General features: G+C 39.6%; 1 protein-coding gene across 1 annotated transcript in view; it reads left to right on the top strand.

Annotated features, from left to right (window-relative positions):
- Positions 1-1,899: 1,899 nt before the first annotated feature.
- Positions 1,900-11,441, top strand: part of nphp4 (nephronophthisis 4) — an 804,312-nt gene continuing 794,770 nt past the window's right edge. The window contains exon 1 of the mRNA XM_034171910.1: positions 1,900-2,165. Coding sequence (XP_034027801.1) covers positions 1,944-2,165 — 222 coding nt within the window. The 5' untranslated portion in view covers positions 1,900-1,943. The remainder of the gene's footprint in view (positions 2,166-11,441) is intronic.

The following is an 11,441-nucleotide window of genomic DNA, read 5'->3' as shown; positions in this document are numbered from 1 at the left end:
ATATACAAAATAAACAGTTTGGGTTCAAGTACCGACCCTTGTGGTACTCCACACATGATATTACACAATTCTGATTTAGTATTATTTATCTGAACAAACTGTTTTCTATATTCTAAGTAGCTTTTTACCCACTGATGTGCAATCCCTCTTATTCCATATTGTTGTAACTTGTGAAGCAATCTTGAATGATCGATAACATCAAAAGCTTTTTTCAAGTCAATAAAAACACTTACCATATAATCCTTATTATCTATTGCTGTTGATATTTTCTCTGTTAATTCCATAATTGCCATAGCTGTCGAATGTTTTGTTCTGAATCCATACTGAGCATTATTTAAAATATGATGTTTCTCAATGAATTTATCCAACCTTGTCACAAAAACCTTTTCCATAATTTTAGAAAACTGTGGAAGCAATGACACGTTATGTTTGTCTCCATTTTTATATAACGGGACTACCTTGGCAATTTTCATTTCATCTGGGAAAATTCCTGTTGACAGAGACAGATTACAAATGTAAGTGAATGGTTCAATAACAGTTTCTATTATACTTTTTACAGTCATCATGTCTAAATCTTCATAGTCAGTTGATCTTTTGCTTTCACAGTTTTTTACAATGTTCCTTATTTCATCTTTTTCCACATTGTCAAGGAAAATACTATTGACCGTATTTACAATTGTATTTAATTTATCTTCTACTATTGGTTTATTTCCCACCAGATTTGATCCCACCTTTGAGAAATAATCAAACTAATTTACAACTTCTTTTATATCATTTATCTCTTTATTTTCCTTGACAAGGTAATTTGGAAAAGTTGATTTCACTCTGTCACTTTCCATCACACTTTTTATAATTCCCCATGTTGCCCTCATATTGTCTTTACTCTTATTCAATTGTTCACTATAATAATCTTTTTTTTTTGTTTCCTAATTATTGTCAATAGTTTATTTTTATATTTTTTGTATCTGTGTTCTGTTTCCTTTGTTTGCATTTTTAAAAAGCACTTATATAAATAGTTTTTCTTTACACAAGCGTTTATTATTCCCTTGGTCAGCCATGGTTTATTTACTCTTTTCTTACTAGTTTTTATTAATTTTTTAGATAAAAAAGATAGATTAATTTTTCGAGATAAACCCTTTCAGGGAAATTCTGAAGTCAACCTCCATGCCAAGTTTGGTTGACTATGCCCTGAGAGAACCCCAGGGAACAGACAAACATTGTTCAACATTCTAGTAGTGGTGTTAATTTTATAGTGTTACGTTTATATTTTGTAGTTTCTTTTCTTGAGGACCACAATGTAAATAAGTCTTCTGACTTTATTGTGTTATCCTCAGCATTTATTGTTTTCATCAACAATATTGTACTGTTTTATGTTTTGAATGGCAAATCAAATCAAATCAAAAACCTCAAATTATAGTGTTATGTTGGCTCAACTGTTTATCCATAAAACATTTTATGTTTTATTAGTGTTTGTTTTAAATGACATTGTTATTTCGATGTGACGTATGTATCATGTTGTTTTCCTTTTTGGTTGTAACTTGTTTTTCGTGCACTACAATGAAAATAAGTATTTAATGTTTATTTATTGTTTCCAAATAAATCATTTCAGTTCTTTATGTGAGACGCCTGTGTCAGCGGCATCAACATTACCATAGCAACAGATACAACGCGATGGGAGATACCAAATGACAGGGGAGGGGTCGACTGTTTACAGCGACGATTAAAAATTTAAATTCAAAGGTTCCGTTAGACATAAAGAGGCCAAAACTATATTTTATAATTACAGAAAACACAAAAGATACATTTATTAATTTTGCTCAGTAAATACGATTGACTGAATCGTTTAATTTTTGTACCACCCCGTGTACATGGAATAATAGAGCCTGATTTCAACATGGCGGTTGTGGGCTGAGAAAGTTAGAGGTTGCTCTTTTTCTTCACTGATGAGTACCGATTTACACACGGCTTGTGATTTTTCTCTATTAAATGAGGATATGGTGAAAACAGACGACAGAGTGGCGGACGGCTGGAGAGAAGTGTTTGAGAGAAGCCGGATGATTCCGCCACCCGGTCAGACAGCCCGCCTGGCAGCGGAGCGACACTTGACGGAGTCCAGCGGGTTCCGGCTCCGCCTCGGCCGGCTGGCTGCAGCACATCTCCCGCAGGTGACGCTTTCTTCCACCGCTACACGGAACAAAGCCGACCAGCAGTCGTGTGGTTAGCAACACCTAAAGTCGGCGTGACGGCATGTTTGTTGGAAGTCAGTCACTTTTTTCTTAGTCAGAGTGGAACTAAATTAAGGGAAAGGCTGCCTTTTTTACTGTAAGATGAAAAACACAACTTAAACTGGCATTCAAATTTATAAACTAATTTGTTTAAAACTATAGTCCCTTTTTGTACAGACAGTTGCCCAGTTCCGGATCACCTTTTTTAAAGTCCCGCTATACGGAGTCATAATGCAACTGAATGTCCTTTAATTGTGTATTGTTGTATTGGGTATTTGGATGTTATTAGCTGAAAAAGTCTAGGTGGAGTAGCGCTTCTACTTAAAGTGTGAAGCCACGTTATGTGTGGTGCAAACATTTGCCAGAAATGGATTACTTTTGCCGGTTCCGGATCACGACACTGTGCGTGCGTTTACATGGCCGTGCGCAACCGGGTTATTGCTAATATTCCGGTTATGAAAGTGTTATTGGCTGCATGTAAACCTAGTCACAGAGAGAAACCTTGGGCACAGATGGGAAAGGTTTGGCTCCATGACACTACAGACTGACACACAGATGGGATCTTATACATTGGAAAAAGTCAGAAGACATTATTTCCAGGAATTAATGGACTTTATTGTGCCACAATCCTGAGAGAACTGGAGGTGAAAGAAAGCTGCATGCTGCAGCACAAACCATGCATGTCGCTCACAATCTGTCTGTGAGGAGTTAACCTGGATGTGGAAATGTCTTCTCACTAGAGATCAGTCTGTGAGCAGGAGTTAATGGACTTTTTTATTTTACTTGCCAAAATCTTGAGAGAACTGGAGGAGGCTTAGTGTGCAGTAGCGCAGGGTTGTGTAGATTTACAGACAGTTGTGTAGACAGTTAAAAACTGTGTACTTTCTGCATCCAGTGCTATACGCTGAAAAAATTAAACAGGTTCAATTTTTTGTTCAATTTTCTTTTTTCTGCTGCATAGAGGAGCAAAATCTCAGCATAGAGCTGCTTAAACTGGGCGTAGCGCTGTATAACTCGGCATAGTCAGTACACCGCAATACGCAACTCTACATTGGCCCCAGTATGAAAGTGGCTTTAGAGAAAAACAATACAGAAAACACTTTGGCTGTTGATAATGGTGCCATTACTTTGTTTGTCCAGCACAAAATGCTGTTGTTTTGCAGTTTATAAAATAAACACATATTTTTCAGTCATAATTTGTCTGCAGTCTGCAGTTAATCCTGTTTAAAACAAACAAACAAAAAAATCGTATGGAATTGTGAGTTGAGTGAATGATTATTCTATGACATCTACACATAGTGTGTCATGACATATTTTTGCAGTATTTTAACCTACGGGTTGGCGCAGAGACATGTCACTTCTGCCGAAGTGGCGAATCCAAATTCGTACTTCCGCGACTGGCCGCTCGATGAAAACAAACTCAGGCTGCATTGACAGTCTATTGAAATCAGCTGGTTTTGTTTTGCCTCTAACTTGCTTCAAACAGCCAGCTGATAGCTCTCATTGCCTGGCACAATGACATTTATACACCAAGCTGAGCTGAAATGAACCATTGTACATTAAATTGACTTTATTGACGAGTCAGACCCCTTTGAAAAGTGACCAAATTACATGAAAATTCAGTAAGGTATATCTTATATATTATATTCCAATTCTGAGGTGGAACTGTGCTAGTATATAAAGGTATATCTAAAAAGGAAGAGTAAAATAGGAGAGTAGAAAAGAGTAGATTAGAGCCACTTAGGTGCCTGGTCTTGAGAACCAGGGATGGTTGCGCATGGCGACGTTTTCATCGGCCAAAAACAGCCACCAGTGGGCACTCGGGTAAAGTCCATGGCAACCCACGAGTCAAAATAACAAACTTTCCAGACAATACAAAATATGATCATAATCATGGCGATATAAGACTGTAAATCCTTTATTTAAAGACTAAGCAACAAAATTATAGTGTGTCAAAGAAAATCATTTCTACGATTTAAAGTTACAGTCACTTGCCCAGTTCCGGATCATTGTCAGTTCCGGATCACTGCTTTAGTTTTTGCGCCGCCGTTTCTCGTAATCAGCACGAATAAGCTAATACTTGTACCAATGGAAAGATTGATTTTTGTCTCCAAACGACCACAAGCTTGACCGGATCCAGCCATCCTTGTGATCAGCAGAGGAATCAAAACATCCCGGTGTCTGCGGTGTGCTCGCATTTTCTCAATGAATCATTCCTGCAAGTTTTAAAGTAACGATCGCTAAGACGTAGCAAAGGTGAGTTAGCCGTTCGGTGTTTTTGGTTCTAGAGTGGGAAAATACTTACTTACTTGTGTAGAAAATGTCAGTGTGTTATGTCTTGCTGTTTAATTGCTGCGCACATTTATCTCCGACGTGAAAATTTTCCGGTTGTGGATCACTGAAGCAGCAGCCTCATGTCTGTAGTTGTGAGTCATGTGGACTTTGGGGTCATCTCAGCATCACGGATGGGCATGAATGTGGGGCTTTTACTTTTTAATTCGGGAGAAATCTCACCTCCACACTTCATTTTTTGCTTGTAAAAACGTATAACGGCGCCTTTCGAAAGTATAATTTCTATCATTTTGTGTTCAAAACACATTCTCGGGCACAGTGTGTATCATTATGCATTAGAAGGGCTCCAGCCAGATGCCAGGAATGCCCCCAAAGTGACACAGACTACGTTTACATGCCGTTAATATTCGGCTTAAGGTCAATATTCCGGTTTCTGAATCATTAGGAATAACCCGTTTACATGCTTAAGCAGACAGAGTTACTCCTGTATACATGGTCATTGGTATCATTTGGAATATCCCCATCTAAACAGCGGTGCACGTCTTCCACTGGTGCTTGATTTGGTCTGGCGTTCGTGCAAATCCTGCTTCGTGTAATCCTGCTTTGTGTCAAACCCCTCACTACACACTCTTCTCAAACAGGCATTAACATTTTCTCATTTTTCTCTCCTGCGGGCTGCCTCCACATCAAAACAGCAAGCGTAGTCTTTGGACTTGTTGCCAGATTTGGTGCAGCTCCGGACAGCGGAGAGAGGGAGGCGGTGTGAGTGGCCCGCTGCGGTGTTTACTGAGCCTGCAGACTCAGTAAGCGCATCGGAGGCAGAGCAATTGCAGTGATGCCGACCGGTGCCGCGACGCAGAACACAATACGCTGTTTATCTCTGCTTCTGTGGTGTCCGGTGGGTTGCGCGCACCGCATACAAGTATTTGCCGTACTCAAAAGACCAAGATTCCTTGCAGATAGGACATGCGCAGAACACAAAATAATGTTCCTTTCTATGGGATATCCCGATGCACGTTTATATGACTTGATATTCGGGTTAGAAAAGGAGTAACCCAGGGGTCTTATTTTGGGTTTTTAAAAAACGGAATATGAGCATATTCGGGGGTCTCTCTCTCTCTCTCTCCTCTCTCTCTGTCTCTCTCTCTCTCTCTCTCTGTCTGTCTCTCTCTCTCCCAGCGTGCAACAACATTTCTGATCGTCAAAAATGGTCATTTTCCTGCTACACACCCTTGGAAACAGCGTATTGACCCAACTGCAGCATACTTTCTTCAGGCAGCAGCGTAGTGGGCTGTTACGTTGTTAGAATGCTGGCGAGAATCATGTGAGCAAATCATCTACATCAACATCGCTTAGGGACAAAGCAACAAAATATTTTATAGTCTCACAGTTTAGAGGTCATTTTTGTGAAATAGTTTGGTTTTGTTTCCAGGAACCTTCTTCCATAGAATTGAATACTGGACACTGACAAGTACGGAAAGTTTTTGTCAGTTTGCAGTTACCTTGATGTGCAGTGTCTGCATGTCACTTTCAAGCAGAAAAACCTCAGTTTATGCAAGAATCCTTAAATCAGACTCAATTGTGTTACATTAGACAAACCTATATTGTAGATTAATTATGGAAGATGAGAAGTGTACATTTTATTTTTTAATCAAGCAATGAAGAAGTTGTTGGGTAATGTGTATGATTCAATTAGATAGATAGATAGATAGATAGATACATACATACATTACACCAGACACACAAATAACATTGTTGGTAGTGCAAAAAAAGCAATAAAAGGTCTAATCAGATGCATCTGAGGACTGGGACAGCAGTCTGCCACTGAATGAGCTCCTCTGCCTGATGATGACGCTGTGCAGAAGGTGCGCAACATTGTCCATAATGGCCAGCAGTTTACTGAGGGTCCTTGTCTCTGCCACTGATGTTAGTGTCTCCAGCTCTGTTCCCAGCATTTGATGGTTTGATTTGCACCACTCCACAAAGTCCTGTATCAGGTCCCTGTACTCTCTTTCCTGTCCCTCTCGCACACATCCCACAATAGCAGTGTCGTCTGAAAATTTCTGCAAAACTTCTTTAGCCATGCTACATAGGATGGCTGTTATTTGATTATACGCCAAGATGATTTGGTTGAATTGGTTTACTTGCCATGCAGCAAGTAAGGTAATTTAGCCAAATAATGTAAACATATATACATGCTATTGAGTATCTGCTGACACAAAGTCCTAATCCAGTACGTGCATTTTCTTGATATTGCATTTGCACAGAAACATATTGTAAGCACATTAAAAATCAATCCATTGTGCATGTTTGGCAGCACCATGCCTTAGTGGTAGGCACTGTTACAGCAAGAAGGTCATGGGTTTTGAGTCCTACCTCCATTCCCACCACCATCCATTTCCTATACCCGCTTACTTCAGTTAAGGGTTGGAAGGTCAGCTGGAGAATATCCCAGCATTCATAGGGCGAGAGGCAGGGTACACCCTGGATAAGATGCCAGTCTATCGCAAGGCCACATATAAACAGACAAACACCTTCACACCCACAAAGTTCCCAATTCACCAAACCTCTTTTGAATGTGGGAGGAAGCTGGAGCACCCTGGAGGGAACCCACACAAACACGGGGAGAACATTGTTAAAAATATATTTAGTATTATTATTATCACTTTACCGAGGCGTTGCTAGGCCGGTAGCGTAGATTTACGTCGATGCTACCTGGCTATACCCGCCCACTGTGCGTAAACAAATGACGTCGCTAGCCAAGAACTGTCTGCAGAGGGAAAAAAAAAAACTAAAAAGGTGAGAAGTGTGGTGTTGGTCCCTAATATGGATATTCTGGATGATTTTCTCATGGATAGTACGACAATGAACAGCAGCTAAAGCAGCCAGCTTGATGAGGACACAATGCCGAATTTGGAGAGCAACGCGCACCAGCCGACACCAACTTTTTATGTACGAGTTACGTGTTGTGTATCTCAGTAAAAAGTGATAATAATGCATATACATGCTTTTGGAGGGCGGTATGCATTTTCTCAGTCCCTCCGTCCATGCCGTCGCCCGCAATGACAGATATTCGTCCTCGTCTAACTCGGGCGAATATCTGTCATTTTGGGCGACTGGTCATGAACGTCAGGCCTCTGAAAATGCATAGCATCCTCCAAAAGCATGTTATTGTATTATTATTATTATTATTATTCATAGTAGTAGTATGTGCAAAATGTTGTCATGTCTTCACAAGTGGATCTTTACTCTCTAAGGGGGTTGGGGTGGCTCCTTCCACTGCTTGCCCAGCTGCCTACGCCCATGTCTTAGACAGTCATGGGACTTTCACACTGAATATGTCAGACGCGTCAAATGTCTCAAAACGGTCTAAAAAGCATTATTTTCAATGAGACGCGTTGCTTTTTAGATGCGTCAGAAGCGTTGCGTCAAAAGCCGAGCTAAACAGACACTTCTAACAGGAGCACGCTTGTCGGCAGGCTGACGCGGACAAAGTTCAATCCAGTCCAGCTTTCGACACTCTGAGCTGTGACGTACCTTCGCGTTGTCCAATAGGACGATGCGTCGGGCCAAAACATGGAAGACGAGTGGCAGAAACCACTGATCTCTACAAAATGGATCGGTGTAGAAACCACAGATTTGTACAAAACAGATCCGTGCAGAAACACTGATCTGTACAAAACAGAAACGTGTCACAGGACTGCTCATTTATAGAGTAGTTTTCTGAAGAAAAATCCTTGGAAAATGTTTTTTTTGTTGTTGTTTGTTACCTCAGAATTTGATTACTGTTAAAAAAAAAAGTTTAGAACACTTGTAATTAAAATAGCTAAATAAATCAATAAATGGTTCTTTAAAATTCTTTCATCTTAAATTAAAACCACCTGTTATTTCAGATTAGATAATTTCTTGTTTAACATAAGGAACCTCGGACATTTATTTTTAGACAAAATAACATGGAAATTTGTACATTTTTAAAATCTGGGAGATTATTTATATCTCATTTCAACCAGAAAAACAGACACTCTAATAAATACAAATGTTTATTATAAATATAACAGGAAATAATTTAACAATGACTGCAGTGTGATTGTAAAGTAGGATTTCTGTGACATAAACCTCGTGATGAATTTTTTTATAGTAATTTCAACTTGTAATTTTGCCAAAATATATAATTGCCTTAATGTTGTTATCAGGACAGTCATTTCTAAAATATGAATTTGAGCACAATAAGTGGAGAGCTTCTACCTGTGCAGATGTCTTTTGACTTGATTTGTGGACATTTTAATGATCCGTTCATTCATTGTTAAAATATAAAATGAACATCTTTTTAAAAAATAATAAAATAGTTGCTGTTGAAAGAGCCTTTTATTTAGAAGCAGGTGATGTTATGCTGGATTCTCGGGACCAGATGAAGGTCTCTTCTGCAGCTTTGAACTCTGGTGGTGTTGCTGAAGAAACTTTTGACCTATTTTGAAGAGCAGAGATGTTTTCTTTCGACTGGACTTCGTGGTGTTCAGCTCATCAATGGAAGTTTGGTTGTCTGCACAGCAAATGTTCCTGATTGGGACAAATAAAAATATTTATTTAAATATAAAGAAACACTGAACAGTTTATATATAAAAAAGGAAAAAAAAAAAAAAAGGTAAAAAACGATGGGAAAAAAAACGCCCGAAAAAATAGTTATTTAAAGATGAGCTTTTGTGGTGTATGCATGAATGACCACACCGATATGTGCTTTTACTCCAAAGCACATATCTGTAGCTGTAGCTTTATTTGGTAAAAATAAAAAAGACTGAACCATTTACAAATTAATGCGTTCACTCAGATCAACTGTGCTAAAAGGCTATGCTAACGTTAGCTGATCATTAAACCTTCACAGCAGTTCAGTAAATTACATTATTCTCACCTCGGTAAAGCTGCAGAACTAAACTCCGTTGGGCAAACTGGGACTTCACATATATCCAAAAAGTTGGAGATTTCGGACTGAGTGGGTTTGCTCCATCACCCCGGCTGCCTGCCTCACTCTGCTCAGTGATGATGCCTGAAGGCCGGCTTCTCCGTGTGGGTCAGCCCGCTGTCGCGGTTCGATCGATATACCACCAAGTCGTCAGTCCTCCCTCGGTCGGCGTCACTCCGAAAAGTAGCTGGAATAAAAGCTCCCAGCAAGGTGATGGGAGAATCGTTCTACTGCTGTTTTTTAAAGCTTTTTCGTGGTTCAGGTGACCCAAATTCAAGATGGCGATCGCTGAACTTTTTTCAGGTTGTGGAAACAGCCAGAGTGTGACGTAGCATTCTCTGCCCCCTTGCCGCTTCCAAAGCGACGCGTCTGACGTTACACGTCGAATGCGTCAGATGCGTTGGAAATGCATCCGACGGATTGGGAATAGGGCAGTCACAATTATTACAATATTCGCCAATCACGATTATTTTTCATATTCGCAAATACTTTTCATAATCACGATTACCGTGAATTACTTATTTTATCCACAAAGTTGTATAAAACGACTCCGAATCTGACGTCATTGTGCAGCAGCAGCCACACGCAGCCTCTCTGTCTCATTCACTCTGTTTCCTCTCGTCTTGGTCAGATGGTTAGCGAGGCTCGAATAATAACACGGAGCGTGAGGAGGTTCAGGTTCCAAAGCCACGTACCACGGCACTGCTGTGGATGCGTTTTGGTTTTAAGTAGGGCTGCCACGACTAGTCGACTACCCTTACCAAAAAATAGTACTGATAAGTATATAAAAAGTAAACTGGAAGTATACTTGAAACATACTTGCATGTACTACTTTTTGGTAAGGGTAGTCACGACTATGTTGACGATTGAAATCATTAACAACTAATTTAGTAGTATTTAAGTCTTTGTTTTTCCTTTCAATTCATAGTTTTAGGCAGCCGTCCTGCCGTCATTTGGACGTTCAAATTTTGAATGAGACGGCGAATTAAAACAGTGGCCGTCTCATTCAAAGCCGTTTAAAATGCGCAGTTTACCGAAGGAGCTGTGTGTATGTGCGTGCGTGCGCATGGAGTCAACTCGCTAGACTGCGAGGGAGGGAGCAGGTGAGGGAGTGAGATTCCTGAACGGAGGTACGAGACGTTATGTTCTGCTGTGAACCATCAGTGCACTTAAGACAGTGAGCGCGGAGCAGAGAGAAAGGATTTTAACCCGAGTGAACATGTTAAAAAACAAACAAACAAACAAAAAAAACCTTGGGGCTGCCTTTACTCTCTGTACTTTCTCTACACGTGTGGTTCTGATGGCACGGACCTGTTCACACCATGTGCGCGTCGTATACTAAATTTATGAGATCACGAGATGAAATAAACGGTCAGATATCCTTAAAACATCCTTAAAAATGAGAATATATAAATGAACTGAGCAAAAATTACACACACACGGGTTTAAAAAAACCCTGCTGTGGAGAGCTGTGCAGAGGCACAGATCACAAAAAGCTGAACTTTAACAGCTGTTTATTTTCCAAAGGTATGTATTTGTTCAATCTTGAGCTTAATGTAGTGTTCAAGCACAAAACGTGACTGATGAGAAAAAAAAGATGACTTCATCACACTAAAATGAACTGGAGTCAGAATAAAAATACAAGCTGCTGATTTCTGTTATTTTTCAAAGTTATTACGCTGCAGCTATATGTTTTAATGATTTCAAAGTGAGTTGCCTCTTACTGTATTCTGATTTATTTATACAAAATAAATAAATAAAAACATGGGGAGTGTAATCAGCCTGCATTGTTCTATTAAGTTTATATCAGTTTTCCTGAACATGTCCAGGTGTTTTTCCTTCTTTATAAGAGTTTGGTGTTTGCTCCACAATGTTTTAAAACACAATAAAATGTTCACACTGTTCTTTATAGCAGTTCTGTAATTTCAGAAATTCAACAGAAACAACCACAAATCATAAAAAGTTGG

The sequence above is a fragment of the Thalassophryne amazonica genome, chromosome 6, assembly GCF_902500255.1.
Source record: "Thalassophryne amazonica chromosome 6, fThaAma1.1, whole genome shotgun sequence".
NCBI lineage: Eukaryota > Metazoa > Chordata > Actinopteri > Batrachoidiformes > Batrachoididae > Thalassophryne > Thalassophryne amazonica.
This window is presented reverse-complemented; position numbering and strand designations above follow the sequence as displayed.